The sequence below is a fragment of the Onychomys torridus genome, chromosome 13, assembly GCF_903995425.1.
Source record: "Onychomys torridus chromosome 13, mOncTor1.1, whole genome shotgun sequence".
In the NCBI taxonomy this organism is placed as follows: domain Eukaryota; kingdom Metazoa; phylum Chordata; class Mammalia; order Rodentia; family Cricetidae; genus Onychomys; species Onychomys torridus.
This window is the reverse complement of record NC_050455.1, coordinates 21,553,325-21,576,295: the sequence shown is the minus strand read 5'-3', so window position 1 is coordinate 21,576,295 and position 22,971 is coordinate 21,553,325. Positions and strand designations below refer to the sequence as shown.

The 22,971-nt window shown below is 49.1% G+C and overlaps 1 protein-coding gene across 1 annotated transcript in view; it reads left to right on the top strand.

Annotated features, from left to right (window-relative positions):
• Myo7b (myosin VIIB) overlaps window positions 1-22,971 on the top strand; it is a 72,420-nt gene that overhangs the window by 13,173 nt on the left and 36,276 nt on the right. The window contains 11 exon segments of the mRNA XM_036205245.1: window positions 1,833-1,954; window positions 6,002-6,144; window positions 7,716-7,829; window positions 10,260-10,413; window positions 12,595-12,671; window positions 13,523-13,642; window positions 13,792-13,934; window positions 14,795-15,005; window positions 15,407-15,542; window positions 19,765-19,931; window positions 20,820-20,957. Of these exon segments, the coding sequence (XP_036061138.1) occupies window positions 1,833-1,954; window positions 6,002-6,144; window positions 7,716-7,829; window positions 10,260-10,413; window positions 12,595-12,671; window positions 13,523-13,642; window positions 13,792-13,934; window positions 14,795-15,005; window positions 15,407-15,542; window positions 19,765-19,931; window positions 20,820-20,957 (1,525 nt within the window).

Here is a 22,971-nt window from a genome sequence, read left to right as displayed (position 1 = left end):
ACTAAGACCTCTAACTGGAGAGGTTGACGTTCCTTCCCAATGATGTTACAGGCCCAGGCACACCTGCTGAAGTTTCTTAGGCTCTTGGGTCCCAGGCCATGTGGTTAGAAATAGAAATAGATACTGTTTTAAAGAAAGGAAATATACTCCCGAGAGCGGGTGTGGGCTAGTACGCTGGAGAAAAGCATCTACTCTAGAAGTGCCGGCCACCAGCCCCAGAACCGGTTGTAGGTGTTTACATAGCACCAGCTCCTCTCACTGTAGAGTCCTTTCTCAGATGTGCTCTGCTGTGTGCAGCCCATGTAGGAAGGGCTTCCAGTACTTTCTCTGTCAACTGGCTCCTCTCATATGTTAAGCTTGGGGTAGCTTCCTCTAGCCCCTATTTTCTACTATAGGCCCATAGGTAGAAGGTTCAAATCCAGGGCTCCAGAGAAGCCAGGGAAGTGTTCTGGAACCTACCTGTCTTCATCTATCCCTCCCTTCCTTGATGCAAGAGGCCTCCCAAACAGAGCCAGGCCAAAGGGCAGGCTCCCTGGTGCCTGGCTCCTTGTGGTGATCTTCTGTGGCATCTTGAGTGAGTCTGGATTCTCCTGTTGCCTTGGCATCTTAGCCTTTTCTTGGCTGCTGTGACAGAAAACCAGACATGGTACTTTACAGACAGGAAAGTGGGTGGTTCTGGAGTGTGGGGACCAGACCATCTTTTATCTAATCACTTTTCTTTTCTTTTTTAAATTATTCGTATTTGTTTTTCAGAGGCAGGGTCATATGTAGCTCAGGCTGACCTCAGATTTGCTGTGTAGCTGAGCATGGCTTTGAACTTCTGATCCTCTTACCCCTAGCTCCTTAAGTGCTGGGATTGTGTGCACGCAGCGCCATGTTTTGTTTGGGCAATGCTGGATATTGACATCAGAGTTGGCTCTCAAGGACATGAGCCAGTCCTACTACAGTAGCCAGCACCAGCTGCAGCAAGACATCTAACAAAGCACTGAAGGAAGGAAGCACTCCCATTCCATCATGGCGGGGAGGGCACCAAGGCTCGGTGAGGCAGCTGCTCACATCCTCACTCAGGAAGCAGAGAGGGAGGGATGCTGGTGCTCAGCTTGATTGCTCCTTTTCTATCCAGCCCAGGACCCCAGTCCATGGGAAGCTGCCAACCACGTTGAGGGTGGGTTTTTCCCACTTCAGGTCACCAATCTAGAAAAGCTCTCACAGACATACCCAGAGGTGTCTCCATGGTGATTCCAGAGCCTGTCAAGTTGGCAACCAATACTAACCGTCACACAGAGCTCCTTATATGAAATCGCAGATTCTGATTGGGTCTGGCTGGTGGAACCCGGGATTCTGGGCTTCCGTCTGGGTGACAAATGCCACTGCCTGGGAAACTGCACTTTCCTCAGAAAGACACCAAGTCACTTTACTTGTTATGCCATGGAACAACCTAGGTCACAGTGTGCCAACAGACTTTCAGCCTATTAGGAAAGGAAAGATAATGTACTAACTTCTACCAGGGTTGTTCAACTTGTTGACACTGTCTTCTACAACTGTATTGAGTGATATTATAGTTATCCTGGAACACATGTGGCCCACAAGCCACAGGTTGGACATGCCTGCATCATAGACAGTCTGAGATGCCCCAGGGGACTTCAGGACAAATGCAATGTGGGGTTTCTTCATGGGAAAGTGTGTGCCTGTCAGCATGTCCCAGATATGGGCCTGAGGAATGGGGGTGGGGGTGGGGATAGGGGGTTCAGGGAGGTCAGTGTTCGCGAGTGAAGAGGCATGACATGGTGGTAAGTCTCTGTCTGAGGCCTCCTCTCCCTGCACTCTGGCAGTGGCGAGTCTGGAGCCGGGAAGACTGAGTCGACCAAGCTCATCCTTCAGTTCCTGGCCACAGTCAGCGGCCAGCACTCATGGATTGAGCAGCAGGTCCTGGAGGCCAACCCCATCCTAGAAGGTAAGCCATGATCCTGGGGACTTGAACAGGAATGGCCCTCCCCACGTGGGATAGCCATTCCCCAAGTCGTGACCTTCAAAGAGGGTGGGTGAACAGTGGTGTGCAGTCCCCAGGAAGCATGAAGGGAAAGGGTGATTACTATAAACGTCCACAATGAGTGTTTGCCACCAGATATTCAGAGCATTTCAGCCAGATGTAGTAGCATGCCTATAATCCCTGCTCTGGGGAAGCCAAGGCGTGGGGACCTTGAATTTAAGGCCTGGACTACATAACAAAACCCTACCTCAGTAAAAACTGAAGAGAGAGGCTGTAGAGATGGCTTAGCTGGGAAAATGCTTGCCATATAAGCATGAGAACCTAAATTCAATCCCCAGCATCCACATCAAAACCAGACATGGTGGCACTGGTGATCCTGGCAGAGGAGAAGCAGAGACAGGTAGATCCCTGAGGCTCAAATGACAGCCAGCCCAGCCTAACTGGTGAGCCTCAGAGCCCAGATCCCAGATCCCAGTGAGAGACCCTCTCTCAAAAACACAGAGTGGATGAAGAATTACACCTGGGGTTGATCTCTGACCATCTTGCATACACACACACACACACACACACACACACACACACACACACACCAAAAGGAAAGAAAAATATAGTATTCCTTTTCAAATGGGGTCCCAAGTTCAAGTCAGTTTGGGAAACGTCTGTGTGTGTCTGGGTCCCTGAGAAGTCGCGTTAGGCTTACATACCATTAGGGCTGTGATGGAGAACCCCAGAGAATCCAAAGAGGAGAGGGCAGGAGTAGACAGAGCAAGGATTCAGGCTCAGATGCTGATTGGATAGTTTAGCAAGGATGAGAGGAATCAGGATCGGGCAAGGAGAAGGTCAAGCTGGACACCTTGCGTCAGAGTTAATGCCCGCAGCCACCACCTCACTGGTTACCTTGAGAGACCCTGCAACAGTATTTTGTAGAGAGCTCATAAGAGCAACCTAATGACAGAGTCTGGACTGAACTTCCCCTTGGAAGAGTTGCAGTAGGTGCCAGTGCCCCACCCTCGGGTGTCGTCCCTGGTAGAGGCGGTCCGGACACCTGTTACCTTGGCCCCAGGTCTGGTAGCTGCTGGGCACAGTTTATCTCTTTCTCTTCCCCATCTCTGTGTTTTTACTTTTTTATCTTAGGGAGGGGTGAACATGTGTGTGCAGATGTACACATGTGTATATAAGCATAAGAAGGTCAGAAGTCAACCTCAGGTGCATTTCACCTTTCGTTTGAGACACTGACTTGGAACTTTACCAAGTAGGCTCAGCCGACTGACCAGCCAGCTCCAGAGATGGCCTCCCATTTCACCGTTTCATTGATGAGGTTATAGGCATGTGCCATCATGCCCAGTTTTCACATGAGTTCTGGGGACCCAAACTCAGGCCCTTATGCTCACAACACCTGTATGTATGTACATTTATATGCATGTGTGTACATGTGGATACTACAATGCATTTATGGAAGTCAAAGGGCAACTTACAGGTGTCATTCTTTTTCTGTCTACCTAAGTGAGTCCCTTGGATCAAACTCAGGGCATCGGGCTTGGCTGCGAGCACCTCCACCTGCTGAGCCATCTTGCCAGCCCACAAGGAGTTTAGAGTTAAAAGGACTGTGACTTTAAGGCCAGGCTGTCTTTAAAAACAAATTTAGTGTAGGTGTGTGTGTGTGTGTGTGTTGTTTCTAAACGTGTATGTGGGTGCCCTAGGAGGCTATAAAAGGGTGTCAAATACCTGGTAGCTGGAGTTACAGGCATTTGTGAGCCACCAAATGTGGGTGCTGGAAGGCAAGCTCCATTTCTCTGCAAGTAAGTGCTCTGAACTGCTGAACCATCCCTCCAGTCCCCACCTCCATTTCTGATGCAGGATCTCTTGCTGAACCAGGAACTCACTGATTGGCTAGACTGCCTGGCCAGCAGGCCCCAGGGGTCCTCCTGTTTCTGCCTACCCATCATAGGCACATGTATGAGAGCCCTCCCTGTAGTCCCACTTTATTGTGACTGTCGTTATTGAAGGTTTGGCACAAATGACTTCATTTTGCTTCTGGCAGTTTTCACAGTGCTGTGTGTCACACGAGAAGCCTGCAGTAACGGCGGCTAATGGAAGTGTGGGAGCCCACACACAGCTCTACCCAAGTTTATTTGGGTCCGTGCTGCAACTCACATACCGCCTTCTACAGCCAATTTCTCCGGGACAGAGTCAGCCCATACTACTCCCATACGAGCTCATGATTTCCATCCTCACCTCTACCTTCTCACCTGCTCACTCTCCCCCTCCCCCCTCCCTCCCATTTTGAGACTTTATGAGTACTGTATTTACAACATTTCCACCCTTCCCCTCTCCCTCCTCCAACTCATCCTGTGTCCCCCAACTTTATTCATGACTTCTTTAAATGAATTTCTTAAAGATTTATTTATTTATTATGTGTACAGTGTTCTACATGCCAGAAGAGGGCACCAGATCTCATTACAGATGGTTGTGAGCCACCGTGTGGTTGCTGGGAATTGAACTCAGGACCTTTGGAAGAGCAGCCAGTGCTCTTAACCTCTGAGCCATCTCTCTAGCCCTCTTTAAATGAATTTTAACAAACTCCCCTTGGAAGAGTTGCATTAGGTGCCAGTGCCCCACCCTCGGGTGTCATCCTTGGTAGAGGCAGCCCAGACACCTGTTACCTTGGCCCCAGGTCTGGTAGTTGCTGGGCATAGTTTATCTCTTTCTGTTTAAATTCATGACCTCTTCTCCCATAATTATTTTTTCTATTTTATTTATTTATTTTTATTTTATGTGTATGAATGATTTGCCTGCATGTATGCATGTGTACCACATCCATGCAGTGCCTGCAGAGACCAGAAGAGGATGTCAGATCCCCTGGGGCTGGAGTAAAGATGGTTGTCAGTCACCATGTAGGTGTTGGAAGTCAAACCCTGTGGAAGAAGAGTCAGTGCCCTCAGCTGCTGATTCACCTTTCCAGTCTCATCTTCGTGTGTGTGTGTGTGTGTGTGTGTGAGTCTATTTAGTGTTGCTCATATATATATATATATATATATATATATATATATGTATGTATATATGTATGTATGTATGTATGTATGTATTTCAGGCCGCCCACTTAAAAGCGTATCTGCTCTATTGGCCCTCGGAAGCCTCCCTGCCTCCTCCAGGCCCCTGCAGGAGGCAGTTCTCAAATTCTGAGCCTAGCATTCCCAGCTGTCAGCCACCTAGCCCATCCCGGTTTTGGCCAGCCTTCTTTCCTCTTCTCTTGGGTCTACACTTAGGCCAGATCCCTACTCTTCAGGAGCCCCCTGTCTTCTGACCAGCTAGCTTTCCTGTACTGCCCTTTGCCTGCCATGCCCACCCGGCAAGCCTTCCCCAGCCTCAGCTGCAGGCTCTCCACTGCCAGATTTTAGACACAGGCTTTTCAAGCCATGTTCGCCTGCCTGACGCAGCCTCTTTCTCACACTGCTGAAAAGAAATCCCAACTCCCCTACAGAAAGTCTGACTTCTAACTTCCTAACCGACTTCCCGGGTGTCTGGAGTCCAGAATGACAGACAGGTACCATTCTCACTTCCCCAAGGGAGTTTATGGTTCAGGACCATGGACTCCAGGGTGTCTACTGGAATAATGGCTAAACCTTAACTGGACATGTTCCTCTTCTCTTATCCCACACCTCCACTCCTCCCCCAAAGCAGGCTACTCTTCAACTATGTGACAGAAAACCCCCCCCTCCTCTGAGACCTATAAGAAGGGACCCCCACTCTGCCACATGGACCTGAACTCTCCTCAAGGCTTCAGACATGCTGTCTATCTGCAGTATTGGGGTCATGCTGTCTGTCTGTCCAAAGCAGTGGTGACTCTAATAATGAACTTCTGCCCCCAAAGGACAACCACCTCACTGCTGATCCTTGAACCCTAGACTCCAAACCTTTCATCCATCTCCCCGGAGAACCTACCCAGATGACTCCTAAATGGAAACTTTCTCCTTTCTGCTCCTTTGGTGAGCACCTCCCTTTTACCCTCAGCCTTTGGCAATGCCAAGACCGTCCGGAATGACAACTCCAGCCGCTTCGGGAAGTACATTGACATCCACTTCAACTCTAGCGGGGTGATCGAGGGTGCCAGCATTGAGCACTTCCTTCTGGAGAAGTCGAGAGTCTGCCGGCAGGTGAGACTCTACCACCGCCTGGGGCTTCCTCACTGTCTTGCTCCTCTCCTCTGTCACCTCCCAGATTCCATGTGCTTCTCAGTATTGCTGCAATGGGACAACTGAATTTTCTCAGCTTTGAATTTCTTGTCCAGACAACCTGTCCATATGCATATGTGGTGTATGCATATATACATGTTTGTGTATGTGCAGATAAGCATGTGTGCACATTTGTGTGGCAGCCAGACAGTTGATGTTGGACATCTTCCTCTATCACCCTCCATCTTGTTTTTGGATGCAGGCCACTCACTGATTCAACAAGACTAGCTGGTCAGCATGCCCAAGGGATCCTGTTTGCCTTCCCAGCACTAGCATTACAGGTGTACACCACCATATTCAGCTTTTCACATGAGTAGGGAGGATTTGAACTCATGTTCTTGCATGGCAAATACTTTCCCAAATGAGCCATCTTCCTAGCTCTGATGTATCTACCTTTCTTTCTAATTGCTATGTAGGTGCAGGTATGACTTTGAACTTCGAATCCCGTTTTCATCCATGTTCATTTCTTCATTCTTTGGTGCCTACCATGCCTCACCTCCCCTGGAATTAACTCTGAGGCCTGGTTGGGACAAATCTGAGACAAGGTCTTTTGGAAGTTGTGGCAGAGGGACCCAGATAACAGAATAGAAGGCCATGTGACCAGGACTTAGGGTAGAGACGGGAGGATCCTGGGGGTTTGCTGACCAGTCAGCCTGGCCTACTTTCCTGGTTCTGGGTCAGTGAAAGACCCTGTCTCCAAAAACAAGATAGACTCCCAAGAAAGTACATCCAAGAGTGTCCAATAGCCACCACATTCACGTTTGTAGACACAGACCTGCACACACAAGAACACATACTTCCACACAAACAAAACTATATATAGATACATTATATAAGTAAGTTATAGAAATGAATTTAAGGTCTAGAAGAAACACAAACCCTGAAGGGTTTCTGAGGAGGGGAAGTGGAGATTTGAGGAGGAGAAGCAAGGTAGAAAGAACACAGTTGACAGTCTGAATTTTCAAAGTGAAGATGTGCTTATAAATAGTATTTACAAACCCACATCTAGTCTGGCAGGGGTGGCACACGCCTTTAATCCCAGCACTTGGGAGGCAGAGGCAGGTGGATCTCTGTGAGTTCAAGACCAGCCTGGCCTACAGAGTGAGTTCCAGATAGTCAGAGCAGAGCTGCTATATAGAGAAATCCTGTCTCAAAAACAAACAAACAAGCAAACAGACAAGCAAACCCCACATCTACACAAGCCCATAGCCATTGACTCTCCAGAGAGTCACTGGGTGACTACAAATCCCATGAAACAGCAAGTTGCAGAACCCTGTATGGCTTTCTGGGCTAGGAAGTGATGTCAGGCTAGCCTCTTGGCTCCTCAGATGGTACCCAGACTCTTCTGCTTCTTGGAACACAGGTGACCTCGGAGTGCAGGCTGGTCCTTGTGTAAATGCTAGAGCCACAGGTGGCTGGAAGATCATCAAGCTGAAACTGGGGAGGTTCTGGGGGACTTGCTCACGTGTCTCTTTCAATGCCCTTCCTCCTAGGCTGCAGAGGAACGGAACTACCACATTTTCTACTGCATGCTGATGGGGATGAGCCCGGAAGAGAAGAAACTGCTGGGTCTGGGCATGGCCTCTGACTACCATTACCTGACCATGGTGAGCCCCCAACTCCTCTTCCCAACTTACTCCTCAGAAGCAAAGGGAGGAAGGGACGGTCTAGCACATGCTCAAACCCCAATCTTGACTGCTGAGATGCTTCTCCTCTAGCTGGGCTTGAGGTGAGTGCCGGGTCCCCTTTCCTTCCTGCTGGAAACAATTGTGTGACCACCTTAGAGGCCTGCCTCCTTTTCCCCTTTTGCTCCAGGTACTCCTGGAACTCCAAGCTAGGCTCTGGTCCTTTCCCATACCCCATCTTCTTCTGAAGCCTCCCAGGCCTACAAGAGGCTCCCAGAACAACAGATGGTTATCCACAGACTCTTGCTCCCTTCCCTGTAGGTTCCCCTAGACTACAAGCTCTCAGAACATGAGCTCTGCCCTCCCTGGCCCCTGCTTTCCAGGACAGTGAGATTCGCAGCCATGGTGACATATTCCACTTCTGGGATCACTTTCCTCTCCTTCCCTTTGACTTTGAAGTGGTGGTCACTTCTTCAAAGTCCTCATCAGTCCTCACCTAGAACATGGCAGTAGTTGTCTTTTGGGGTGTCCCTGTGACCAGCTTTGATCTTTGATCTACCATCTACTTGTGGCTAAGGAGACCTCACAGTGCAAACCTCTCTGATAACAATCAGATACTAGAAGTTCAAACCTTTGGCATAGCTTCATTCATTCTTCTCCAGGATCTGACCCTCCTTTCAGCGGCCCTTGGACCCCACCTCCCAACTCTGTCCCATCAGCCCCTGCCCTGTGAGAGGCCCAGCTCAGATACCTTCTGCAGGGAACCTCTCTGTACTTCCCAGGAGGGCTAGGCTTGGCCTCTTTGTTTTGTGTTTCAAGGCGGAGTTTCTCAGTGTGACAGTCTTGGTTGTCCTGGAACTCACTTTGAAGACCAGGGTGGCCTCGAACTTACTGAGATCTGTCTGCCTCTGCCTCCCAAGTACTGGGGTTAAAGGCGTGCGCCACCACCGCCCAGCTAGGCTTGGCCTCTTTGGTCTTAGCACTGGTAAGAGCCCACGGCAGGTCATTGGCCTCTTGCCTGCTCCTCTTAGATATATAGCTATGGGTGAAGAGCTATGGGTCATTCTTTCCTAACTCCTAGCAAGAAGCACAGGTCCTGTTTGTATTCATACTTGAGAAGTGCTTCCTAAGGGAATGAGGCCACTATGTCCCCAAGAGACAGGCCAGACAGGCTCAAGATGGATGGGTGCTAAATAGCCCAGTGAAGGGACTCACTCGGTCACCAGTGCTGCCAGCAAAGCCCAGGTGTGCTCTAGCTACGGTGCCAGTGGAGTTGTCAGGGTCAGAGCCTGGGCCCTGGCAGCTCTGACAAGCCGGGCTCGGCCACCTATCTCCAATAAGTTAATTAAGCAGACAACTGATCAGGCACAAAGCAGAGAAAGATTTCTTCAATGCAGCCACACTGGGAAAAGGCACAAAGTCAAGCATCCTCCAGGCTGGTCTAGACATGGGGTCCTGCCATGAAATTTACGTTTACATGGAAGGCGTAAGCTATGCATAACTAAGCATCCTTGTCTGTAGTTAGAGTTTTCCTGCCTGGCCCAGTCAGGACAAATCTCTCTTACCCACCAGTCCCACAGTCGCTCAGACCCAACCAAGAAAGCACACAAAAACTTATATCGCTTACAAACTATGTGGCCGTGGCAGGCTGCTTGTTATCTACCTTTTCTATCTTAAATTAACCCATTTCTGTTAGTCTATACTTTGCCACATGGCTTGTGGCTTACCAGTGTCTTTACATGTGGCGGTGTCTCCCTCCAACCTTCTACTTCCCAGAATTCTCTTCTCTCTTGTCCCGCCTATACTTCCTGCCTGGCCACTGGCCAATCAGAACTTTATTTACACAGAGTGATATCCACAGCACTTGTCTCAGTTCCAGTCTTCCTAGGAAGTGGTCAGAACTGTGAAATCTCTCCCTCTGGCTGGCACTAGACCTTTCTCTTCTCCCAGATCTTAGGGTTTGTTGTTTCAAAGTCTGAAAGCCAAATGAAGGAGCATGTGTGTCTCCTTAGAATACCTTCCTGTGGTCTTGCCCCTGGGAATCTCTTGGGTATTTTTTTTTGTTGTTGTTGTTGTTTTGTTTTGTTCGAAACAGGGTTTCTCTGTGTAGCTTTGCGCCTTTCCTAGAACTTGCTTTGGAGACCAGGCTGGCCTCGAACTCACAGAGATCCGCCTGGGTCTGCCTCCTGAGTGCTGGGATTAAAGGCGTGCACCACCACCACCCAGCTGATTTTTTTTTTCTAAGTTTGGTTATATGGATGTTGCCCTTCAGAGTCCAACCAGAGCTTCTAGGCTGACTTTTCAGGGAACTTGAACTACGTTCCTGAGCCAGGTTGGCCTTGCTGGCTCCTGGCTGGAGGAGGTGAGATCTGGGGTGACTGGGTCATCTGACGCGTTGTCCTGTTCCGGTAGGGGAACTGCACATCCTATGAGGGACTCAATGACACCAAGGACTATGCTCATGTTCGCTCAGCCATGAAGATCCTTCATTTCTCAGACTCTGAGAACTGGGACATCAGCAAGCTGCTGGCAGCCATCCTCCACCTGGGGAATGTGGAGTTTATGGGTAATGTTGTTCTTGTCTTGATAACACCCCTGAGGGGGAAGAGTAGAGGGATAGGAACAGCAGGAGAAAGAAGTATCTGGCTCCTTGTGCCAGAAGGATCATGTGATCCAACTTAGTCTTGGAAAAATACATCCTAAAAATGTGGCTATGATTTTGTAGTCCTCACAAGTCTGAGGAGAAGACATGGGGCCTCTAGACGTAAAGAATCAGGTCATGGGCCAAGGAGATAACTATCAGTCAGGCTGTTGACAGGCAAGCGTAAGGACCTGAGTTTGGATCCCCAAGATCCATGTAAAAAGCCAGGCACGGTGGCAAGTGCCTGCAACCCCAGTGGTAGGGAGGCAGAGGCAGGAAGGTCCTGGACCTCACTGACAGGCCTGTCTAGCTGAAACCGTGAGCTCTAGTACAGTGAGAGATTCTGTCTCAAAAAAAAAATAAAATAAAATAAAATGCAGATGGTTAAGGAAACCCTTCAACAACAACCTCCAGCCTCCACATGTGCATACACATCCACCCCAAAAAATTGTTTAAAAGAATCAGGTCAGCCACTCCATGGTTAGCGGGGACCCCAGAGAGCTACCCACTCATGGTCAGGGTAAACCAAAGTACACAAACCCATGTGTGAACCTACAAAATCAATTTGTGAGAAATGAAAGTGCTTGGAGGATGAAAGGGTCCTGGCCGGTGGCACCCTGAGACGTGCCCAGCTCAGAGCACTAGATAGATCATGTCAACATGAAAGTTAGACACAGTCAACCTCAGGGCCTGGGGGCTGGACAGATGGCTCAGTCAATAAGATGTTTTCCACACAAGCCTGAGGGATTGGTTCTGGATCCCTGGGACCCACAGAAAAGGCTAGGTGCACACTCAATCCAATGCAGGGGAGGCTGAGACAGAAGGATCCCTGAAGCTCACTAGCCAGTCAGTCTAGCCAAATTGAGTGAGCTCTTGGTTCAGGCAGACCCTGGCTCAAGAAAGTAAGGTGGAGTTTGTGTGTTTGTAACTCCAGTGATGGTGAGAGGGTGGTGGCTAGGACAGGCAGGTCCCGACCAGCCGGTCAAATCAAATGATGAGCCCGGCCCAGGTTCAGGGACAGACACTGTCTCAAAAAAGATAAGGTGGCCGGCAATAGTGAAAGATACCCAACATTGACGACTGGCCTTCATACTTACACGCATGCATGTGTAAGTGCATCCACACCCACATATTAATGCATGTATACGACATGTACTAATAATGTACACATGCATGTACCCTACACACATGTGCATGCACATAAACACAAGATATAAGGTGGAGAGTGATCAAGGAAGCCACCTGTTGGCCGCTGGACATACACATGTGCACACACATGGACATGTACACACACACACACACACACACACACACACACACACACACACACCTCCTAAGTGCCATATAGGGACATAATGTAGGCAATTAAAAGATAATGAAAAAGCAAAGAAATGGTTTTCCTAAAACTTAGAGAGTGGTGTATGTGTATGTGTGTGTGTGTGTGTGTGTGTGTGTGTGTGTGTGTGTGTGTGTGTGTGTGAGAGAGAGAGAGAGAGAGAGAGAGACTTGGGATTGAACCCAGATTCTTACGCACAGTAGGCAGGCACTCTACCACTATGCTACATCCTCAGTTCTCGAGCTTTTAAAGGTAAGACAACCCTGCTTAGTTCCTGTTAGGCAGCTACTCCTGAGGTGGACAGTCGTGCAAAGAGAAGGAACTTGAAGTAGAGATGTAGTTGAGACCGCTGCTCACAACTGGTGCTCCATCATCTGACGTCACAAATACACAACTATCCGGGCTACTGAAGACAGCATAGTGGAGCAAAGGAAGCCGGCAGCCTGTCTCCTCTCATAACAAACCCCAGTCAGGCTCACAAGCATCAGCATCTACTCAGTATCCCAACCCAGTCTCCCACGCCCCAGCTAGGCCCCAATGTCCTTGGGTCCTGACCTAGCCAGATAAAGGGACCATGGCGTGTTTCCCTGGTTCAGCTAAGTTGATAATGACTGGTGGTCAGTGGGGATATTCAGTCTCCTGGGAGAAGGTTCCGGGAGAGATGGTATACTCACCTGAGCACAGTGTTTGCTAAGGTGTAGACACAGACTGCCTGGGCCCTCTGTGCATCACGTCAGATTTCTCTCTCAAGACCACTGCTTCTCTCCCAGCTGCCGTCTTCGAGAACCTGGATTCCTCTGACGTGACGGAAACTTCGGCCTTCTCCTTTGCGATGAAGTTGCTAGAGGTACTGGATCAGTGTATCTGCTAGTTCGGATCCCTGTGAGAGACCTTGGGGCCTTCGGCTGACAGAGCCGAAAACCCGATTCTCATAGCTCTGTCCAGTTCCCTGCTGTGTCTCCCACCCTCTCCCAGGCTCTGAGCCCATCTGCACTGTGGACTCCTGGGAGTAAACACCAGGGCGGGGACAGGGTGAGCGGATTATTAACAACTGAAGTGGCCACATTCAGTGAATGTGTCTTCTCCCTCTTTTCTGTACCTTCTCCTGCCTTTCAGTGGTTCTATTCCCACCCACTCACTCGCTGTGGGTTCCTCTTGGGGTCCAAGCCTCATACCCACCAGAATGTCCATTTTGTATTACTCCACATAGGCTGTGCATTTCTCTGGTCCAAATTAGTCTTTGGCTCAGCAAAGAAGGTCCCAGAAAGCAAAAGAAATCCTCACAAACCAGTCACCTCCCAAAGTCCCACGTCTAAACATCACTGACACACAAATTTGTGGACCATGAGTCAACATAGAAACTCAGGGACACACACTCAAACTGTAGCACATGCTCCAAAACTTTGGCCCAGGCCAGCTTTGTCTTCTCTGCGTGGTGGGGAGGGCTCACTCCTCTCCAAACGTCCCTTGCTCTTTTTCCCAGGAGACCAGCACGTTCAGGTTTGCCAACAGGCAGTCTTCCATAAACATTGTAAAGGCACTCATGAGATCAAGGCTGGGACCCTCACGGCCCTGGTTTTGGTTCAAAGCATTTTCTGCCATCAAGGGGTCTTTGGTCACAAGAGGGAAGAGGAACAGGTTCAAGTCCCAAGCCAGGCTCCGCTGCACAGGTGTGACACGCTCCCACTCCCTTCCCAGGTGCAGCACCAGGCTCTCCGAGACTGTTTGATCAAATACACAATCCCCATCCGTGGAGAGTACGTCTCCAGGCCCTTGAACATAGCACAGGCTGCAGACCGGAGAGATGCCTTTGTCAAGGTACAAAGCCACAGGGTGGGGCAGAACAGAGATGGATGGGCAGGTCCCAGCTCTTGGGAGGCCAGGGTCACCAATCTGCAGGCAGCCTTTCTAGGTGATGGTGTCTTCCTTTGGCTCAGAGACCAAAGTGTCACCCTGTGTTTCCCCAGGGCATCTATGGGCACCTCTTCCTGTGGATTGTCAAGAAGATTAATGCTGCCATCTTCACACCGCCAGCCCAGGAACCCCAAAGTGTGCGGAGGGCCATTGGTCTCCTGGATATATTTGGCTTTGAAAATTTCCAGAACAATAGGTATAAAGATTTTGACCTACATCATTTCTGAAAACTGTATACAAAGGGCTAGGAGGAGGACCACTTAGTCAGTACAGTGCTTGTCATGCGAGCTTGAGTTTTTCTCCTTCAGAGCTCGTGGGGAAATCTGGGCATGGGGGCAGTGGCACATGCTCGTAATGCCAGTGCTGGACAGGTAAAGACAGGAAGGAGCCATGTGGCCCAGAGGCTAGCCAGGCTGGCTGAACTGAAGAGACCCAGTGTCAAAAAGCTAAGCTGCATGGCATCAAGGATGAATAAATTAGGTTAATTACACACACACACACACACACACACACACACACACACACACACACACCGAGAACCTCTGACTCCCTTTCTGATCTACAGTGACTTACCACACGGGGTCAGGGTGGTAGCAGAAATCAATAGCACTGACTCATCACAGAGCTTTTGTGGACCATTCCTGGCCTTTGAGTTTAGAAATGAGTGAACTCAGGCAGAACATCTCTGATCCAGTGTCCCAGAACAACTGGAAGCAGGTGTGAGCATGGCCACCAGTCATCACTGTGGTGAAGGCCAGGGAAGGAAACCAGGTGGGCAGGTGATATCCAGGGCAGAGTCCGAGGCAACAGGTAGCCAGTGGGGAAGTGAAGGCAGGGGTGCTCTTCCAGAGCTTTTAGGGTCGGAGCCTGGGCCCTAAGAGTCCCCTGGAGTCAGAGAAAAAGGAAACATGTACTTAGAGGTGTATACGCATGGGGCTCTGTGTGCACACAGTACATGTCTGGGGCAAAGATGCCTCATGACTCCAGGGCTCCCCAGGCAGCAGTGGTACCCAGCCGCCCCTGCTCCACACTGAGATGATGGTGCTGATTCCACAGCTTTGAACAGCTCTGCATCAACTTCGCCAACGAGCACCTGCAGCAATTCTTTGTGAAACACGTGTTCACCATGGAGCAGGAGGAGTACCTCTCTGAGAACATCTCCTGGGACTACATCCACTACACCGACAACCAGCCCATCCTCGACCTGCTGGCTGTCAAGCCCATGAGCATCATCTCCCTCCTAGATGAGGAGAGCCGCTTCCCACAGGCATGTGTCTGCATCGTCCGCAGAGTGGACGCCTGGAGCCTGAGCCTCTCCTCTGAGGTCAAGCAACTCCATGGTGTCGAGTGTGGAGGGTATACTTGTGCACATGGTTGTCAGCACCTCTGCCTAACAAGCCCCAGCTCAGCACACCTCCTGCAGGAAGGCTTCCCAGATTAAGGACCTGGATGATGTCCAGTGGGTAGAGTAGGAAAGCTGTCCAGGGAGTAGCCCCTAATCTCTGTTCCCGAGTCTTCCCTGTATGTTACCAACCAATGTGAGCTAATTGTCCATCAGTAGTGAGCCATAAGTCATCCTAAGTCTAGCTTGTTTTGCCTCTGTGGGTTCGCCTGCCGACCCCTCATGACTCTGGGTCCTCAGCCCATAAAGCATCCGGGTTCTTCCAGGGGACAGACGCCACTATGCTGCAGAAACTGAACAGCGTCCATGCCAACAACAAGTCCTTCCTGAGACCCAGGAACATCCATGACACCCGATTTGGGATCATACACTTTGCGGGTGAAGTATACTACCAGGCAGAAGGTGAGCACAACTCTGTGTATAACCCACTTGGGGCCAACTCAGTATATCTTAGGAAGGAGGTAGTCAGGGGACAGTGAAGGATGAACGCAGACTGATGTTCAGCTCTCTTTCTCCACATACACAGTCCAGGATCCCAGCCAGGGAACAGTTCCGCCCACTGTGGGTAGATTTCTCTGCCTCAACTAATGCAATAAAGATAATCTCCCAGGGGCCTGTCTACCAGGTTGACTCTAGATTCTGGCAGACTGACAAAACACTAACCATTGCACATAGCATGTATAGTCCTGTGTGTCTGGTTTCTTTGAAGTCTGTCTGTGTTGATGGCCGTGAGAGGGACCGACCCAAAGCCCCCATCCTTGCACACTAAGTGCTTTACCAGCTGAGTCATCTCTCCAGCCTCCCTTGTTTCTTCTTATTGCAGAAGAATGTTCTGTGTTCTTGACCCATATTTTGTTTCTCTCTTCAACTGATGGATATTTCAGTTGTTTCCACTGTACAACTATTTTATATAACACAGTGGGTATCCAGTGCAGGCTTTTGTGTGGACATAGATTTCAGTTTTCTCCGCATATATCCAGCAGCAGATTGTTAGGTCATGTGTAGTTTTTGAGGAGCCACAAAACTCTTTCTAAAGCAGCTGTGCTATTTTACATATTTAACAGACATGTAAGAGAGTTCCAGCTTTTCCACATGTGTTTGAACTTGTGTTATCAGAGCATGACTTAATAGGAGTCAGTTCTCTCCTCCCACAATGTGGGTCCCAGGGATTGAACTCGGGTACCTTTACCTGCTGAGCCATCTCACTGGCCTATAATAGTGCTTTCTATACTCTGGCTATAAGTACCTTGTCAGATACATAGTTTTAAATTTTTTCCCATCCTGAGGGGCTTGTGTTTCACTGTTGTTTTGGTGTCTGTGGATGGAGCTCAGGGTCTAACACACAGTAGGCAAGTGCTCTCTCCCACCGAACTATATTCCAATTCCTTGCTTTTTGTTTTTGCTTGTTTGCTTGTTTGCTTTTTAGATAAGGGTATGATGCATAGCTCATCCTCCACCTCCAAAATCCCTGGCATTACATGTGTGTGGACACCACACCTGGCTTCATTTCACTTTCTTAATGGTGCTGAAGGTTTTATTTTAAAGAAGTCTGGTTTATCTCTTCTCCTTTGTTGCCCATGTCATAGCTTGTAGTCCACTGTCAAGTCTAGTGTCACGAAGGTTCTCTTTCTTGTTGTTTTTGTTTTGAGACAGGGTCTCCCTAAGTAGCCTTGCCTGCCCAGGAACTTGCTGTGTAGCCAGGCTGGCCTCTAATACCCCTGCCTTCTGTGTGCTATAAAGCAGAATCTCCTATAGTCCAGGCTGCCTTCAACTCACTATGTTACTGAAAACCACCTTCAACTCCTGATCCTCCTGCCTCCACCCCCCAAGTGCTGATATTTGTGCTGGGAATCGAACCCAGGGAATCATGCATGCTAGGCAAGCACTCTCCCACCTGAGCCATAACCCCAGTTCCCTCTCATAGACATTCTTACAAGATTAGATTACAAGGTTTAGATTTTACTTTTAGACATTGATTCCATGAGCTGACTTCATGTTCTAGTCAGGTTACTCGTAGTATTGAGTAGAGAAGCAAAGGTCTAAGGTGTCAATCTGTTGTGCTTAGAATAATAGGAAGGTGGCCAGTGTGCTCTTGTGGTCAGGAAAACAGGGTAGGTGGGCATCATCCATAGACGTCTTTAAGTAGAGATACTATTCTAGGGACAATCCTTGCATGTTTTTCCTTTGGAGAGACAGAGGTGCAGAAAGGCTGGCAACTTACCAAGAGGAAGCAGGGTGCTGGAGGTGGGGGAATTCTGTTGGAAAACTCAGAAGATGGTGGGGCTCCTTCACAGTCCCTGCCACACCCTGACTTTAAGCTCTTGAGAAAGAGAGAGTCCCTGTATTAATCTGTGTTCTCTAGAAGAACAGAACTAGTAGAATCAATCTATGTTGAAAGGGCATTTATCAGAGGAGTTTCCAGGCTCTGGTCCAGCAATGGCTGTCTTCTGATGGGAAGGCCGAGAATCTGGCAGATGTAGTCAAATTGACAACCAATATTAGCAATCGTACTCCCAGAATCCAAAGAGGACATTGAGCCCATTCCCTAGCACCTCTAATATTCAAGAGTGAGGGGTTTTGTTTTTGTTTTTGTTTTGTTTTGTTTTGAAGTGACATTTAACTTAAGAGTGAAAGACCAGACTTGGCATAGGACACAAAACCAAGCTTTCAGCCAAAGGAGAGTTATTTGCTCCAGAGGGACAAAGGGCTGGGAACAGGAGACAAGAAAGAGAGGAGGAAAGGGACAAGGGAGAGACGGAAGGATATTTGCCCCAGAGGGACAAAGATCTGCCTCTGGATAGCAAGGAGACAGATGTGGCCTATAGGCAAATGACAGTTTATAAAGGGAAAGGGGAAATCCAGTGTTAGGATGCGGTGTTTAATTTAGATTGGCCAAATATGGTAGCCAAAAGAGGCCTTTTGATTGCTGGACTTCAATACTTTCATAGCTGAACCTTGATGGTCAGCCTCAGGAGGAGGAAGTGGCCAAATAAGGGAACAGACTTTGGTGGCTAGGAATGTAATCTAACAGTTTAGCAAAGTAGAGGGAATGGGAGAGAAGAGTAAAGGGCAAAAAACCATCAGCTCTATGTTTGCTCCGGCCTGCTAGAGCCCTTCAAAGAGGATGCTAAGATTCAGGAAACTTCTTTCTCCGAGCACAAGGACCTAATTTAGAATACCCAGAACCCACAAAAATCAGACACTTCTCGAATCAGACACAGCTCACATCCACAGTCTCAGCACAGTTGTGGTGAAAATGGCATGTGGAGACAGGGGGATCCCTGGAAGTCAAGGACCAATAGCCTGGTGTAGCCAACGTTAAAGGCAGAAGGGAAGTTCTCTGACCGCCACACAGGCACCATGGCATACTCAGGCCCATAATCTCATACACAAATGCATATACCCATGCACACACATGCACACACGCATGTACGCATGCACACACAAGTTTTAAGAAACAAAACCAAGGCTGGGTATTTAGCTCAAAGTCTTGCCTAGTATGCATGATGCCCTGGCATTTGAGCCCCAGCACTTTGTAAACTAGGCTTGTGGTACACACCTGTAATCCCAGCAGTCGGGAGGTGAAAACAGGAGGATTAGATGTTCAAGGTCATCCTCAGCTTCAAAGCAAGTTCAAAGTCAGCCTGGGCCTCTATGAGACTTAGTCTCAAAAACAATAAAGCAATAAGCAAAAATGCTAAAGTGTCTCATTTTCCTTTGGACTACCCTGTTGTACCATGACCTCACATGATCATGGCTCATAGGTATCCATCTCTCCTTGTGACCTCACACAGTCCTCTCTCAGAATTTAATGACACTGGCCATACTGGGTCAAGACCTACCCTCTTAACCTCACTTTGCCTTGATCATGTAAAGGCCCCTCTCAGATTGGGGCGACAGCTCAGTCAGTAAAGTGCTCTCTCTGCAAGCATGATGACCGGAGTCAATCCTCAGAAGTCACGTTAAAAAAAAGAAAGAAAAAGGCTGGACATAGCCTGCCCCCTGGAATCCCAACACTGGGGAGGCAGACCGCTGGGGCTCTCTGGATAGCAGCCTAGCCTATTTGGTGAATTCCAGGCTAATGAGGGACTCTGGCTCAAAAAAAAAAAAAAAAAAAAAAAAAAAAAAAAAAAGTCAACAACACCTGACCTCCACATACACAGGCACATATGGGTACCACACCTACACACACATGCACATTCACATGCACACAAAGCCGTCTCTTCAAACAGGAGATCCATACTGGATCCATAAGTACTGGAGGCAAGGACCCCAATAAATATATTTGGGTGGATGCAATTCAGCCTAGAACACTATCCATCCCCCATTTCTGAAGGCCAGGTGTTCTAGTTAGGAAAACAACCCTATCAGAATGCCCAAGACGTCAGAAGCAGAATAACTGTATTCATTTACACAACAGTGGTGAGTGGGTATGGGATGCAGGTGGCTGAGAGTTTAGACAGAGGTCAGATGTGACTTAGTGGAGACAGAAGTTTTGTCTGAGAGGAAAATAGACAGTTTGCTTCAGCAGGACAGTCTGGAGTCCCTCCAGGCATTCTCGTCTAACTCAAGGGATGGGGAGATGGCTCTATTGGCCTGAAGGCTGTCCCTGCTGTCTCCACAGGCTTCCTGGAGAAGAACCGAGATGTGCTGAGCACAGACATCCTCAGCCTGGTTCACTCCTCCAAAAACAAGTTCCTGAAGGAGATATTCAACCTGGAGTCACCACAGACAAAGCTGGGCCATGGCACCATCCGCCAGATGAAGGCAGGAAGCCAGCCTGCCTTCAAGGTGGGCGACTTACCTGCCACCCTCACTCCAAGGCACTGGCCCAGACAGATGTGACCAGGAGAGCCTTGATTCACTAGGGGTCCCCAGCATGCAGCTTCCCCAGCATGCAGCATCCCCAGCATGCAGCTTACCCAGCATGCAGCATCCCCAAGCATGCAGCTTCCCCAAGCATGCAGCATCCCCAGCATGCAGCTTCCCCAGCATGCAGCATCCCCAGCATGCAGCATCCCCAGCATGCAGCTTCCCCAGCATGCAGCTTCCCCAGCATGCAGCTTCTCCAGCATCCAGCATCCCCAGCATGTAGCTGGCACCCAAGGAGGCTTATGCTGGTGGTAAAGGAGAGAAGAGGAGAGAAAGGATAAAGGAAAGAGAGAGAAGGAAGGAGGAGAAAAGGAGAGAGAAGAGGGAGAGTAATACAGAAGGAAGGGGAAGAGAGGGAAGTATAAAAGAAGGGAAATGGGTTGGAGACCTGGCTCAGAGGTTAAGAGCACTGGCTGTTCTTCCAGAGGACCCGTGTTCAATTCCCAGCAATCACATGGCAGCTCATAACTGTCTGTGACTTCAGTTCCAGGGGGTCTGACACCCTCGCACAGACATATAGGCAGGAAAACACCAATGCACATGAAATTTTTAAAACTCATCTTTAAAAAGAGAGAAGTAGAGAAGGGGAAAAAGGGAGAGAAGAAATGAATGAGGGGAAGGAAGGAAAGAAGGAAGGATGGAGGGAAGGGAGAGAAGGAAGTAAGAAGGGAAAGGAAAGCAGGTATGAGGGAGGAATGGAGGGGGAAGTGTGTACCTTTGTCCTGGGTGGCAGCCCCCACGGTGGCATGGTCCCGGTTCCCCAGGCGTAGCCTCCCTGCCCTTATGCCTCCTGCTTTCTCTTGGCAGCCGTCAGACTCCACCAAGCGCCCCCTGACCCTCGCAGGCCAGTTCAAACAGTCCCTGGAGCAGCTGATGAGGATCCTGACCCACTGCCAGCCCTACTTCATCCGCTGCATCAAACCCAATGAGTACAAGAAGCCGCTGGTAACTAGGAGAGGCTGGGGGCATGCCACGACGGGGTGGTCCTGAGGGGCTGACACCTAGAGTTAACATCCAGGGCATGGCCAGCATTATAGCTGTCAACTGGCCCCAGGTCACAGAAAACTGGCATGACTTGGTTGTGGCGCAGTGGCCTGCAGTGTAGTTCACTCACACCCTAGCTTTTTAGCCCCCTCCCCATCATCTGCTGTGTGTGCTTGGCCGGGCTCTGAGCCTCATTTTTCTCGACTTCCCTAAAGTCAGACTTAGTCTTGTTTATGGGATGTCAGAAATGAAGCTGTGGTCACAAGGATGCCCACATGACCCAAAGTATCTTTGAAAGGCAAGCTTCACCTCTGTAGATGGGGGATCAGCAGCCGTCAGCTCCAGCAAGCAAGCACATGTAGTGGGGAGTCTGCTGGGCTTCTAGGGCTCCAGGATGCTGTGCACGCTCTTGTTGGGCACAGTCTGGCCTCACATTCTTACACGATTGGCTCATCTGTGTGGAGCTGTGCAGTTTGACCCTTCGGGCCAAAGTTGACTTTTGGGAAGGCAAAACTCAAGAGAATCAATACTTACGTCTGGGAACTAGATGCTATAAACTTATGCAGAGGTTTGCAACATGGCATTTTCTCAAAACGGAGTGGTCTTGTCTCAGCTAACCTTTTGATACAAAAGACACTATGTCATCCGGAAGGAGTAAACACAGGTAGGAGGTGATGCTATGGCATGTCTCCCATGTAGAAGCCACACTTAGCAGGAGGCAACAGCTATTTCAAATGCTGGCACTTAAGAGTCAGATCCACTCCTGTGGTAAGAACTGCAGGAGCTTTATCCTCAGGTGGTGGGGACAAGGTGGACGCCTGTGATGGCCTGATCCCTAAAAGTCTGTAAGCACAGGGGCTCCCCAAACTAGGAAATATGGTTTGCAAAGACAAGATAACTAAAAACCATGCCGTAGGGGAATAAAGATATTTATGTGTACATCTTAGTGTGTGTATGCATGTGTGTATTGTGGGGGTGCACATATGTGTACATGGAGGATAGAGATTGATATTTGCTATCTTCTTTTATTACTCTCCAAGTCATATAGTTTTTAAATTATTTTGTTTTATATGTATGGATGTTTGGCCTGCATGTATGTGTGCATCATGTGTGTGCCTGGTGCCCATCAAGGCCAGAAGTGGAACTAGAGCTGGAACTCCCCTAGAACTGGAGTTATGGACAGTTGTGAGCCATAATGTGGGTGCTGGAATGCAAACCTAGGACCTCTGGAAGAGCAGCCAGTGTTCTTAACTACTGGGCCGTCTCTCCAGCAACCACTCCCCTTTAAAAAAAAAAAAAAAGTATGTGTGTGCATGCGTGTCTGTGTGGGCACATGTGCCCGTGAGTGCAATTGCTTGTAGAGGCCAAAAGAGGGCATCAGATCCCCTGTAGTTGGAATTGTGGGCCTTGTGAACCACCTGAACCAGGATGCTTGGAACTTAGGTCTTCAGTAGAAGTACATGCGCTCTGAACTACTGAGCCACTGCTCCAGCCCCTGCACCTTATTTGTTAAGACAGGGTGTCTCCAAGAACCTGGAGCTTGCAGATTTAGTTAGACTAGCTAGCCAGCAGGCCCTGAGGTCTGCTCACCTCCTCCTACCATCACTGATATTGTCTGGACACGCCTAGGTTTGTTGTTGTTGTTGTTATTGGTAGTGGTGGTGGTGGTGGTGACATTTCATGTGGGTTCCAGTGGTTCAAAAGGCAGGTTGTCATACTTTCCTAGAAAGAAAATTGCATTTGGGCTGACAAATGGCTCAGTGGGTGCAGGCACTTGCTGCCAAGCCTGATGTCCTGAGTTTGATCCCTAGGACTCATGTGATGGAAGTAGAGAACCAGATGCCACAAGTTGTTTTCTCGCCTCCATATACATGCCATGATGCGCGCGTGCGTGCACGCGCACACACACACACACACACACACACACACACACACTAAATAAATGTAATATAAAAAAATCTAATAAGTAAATATT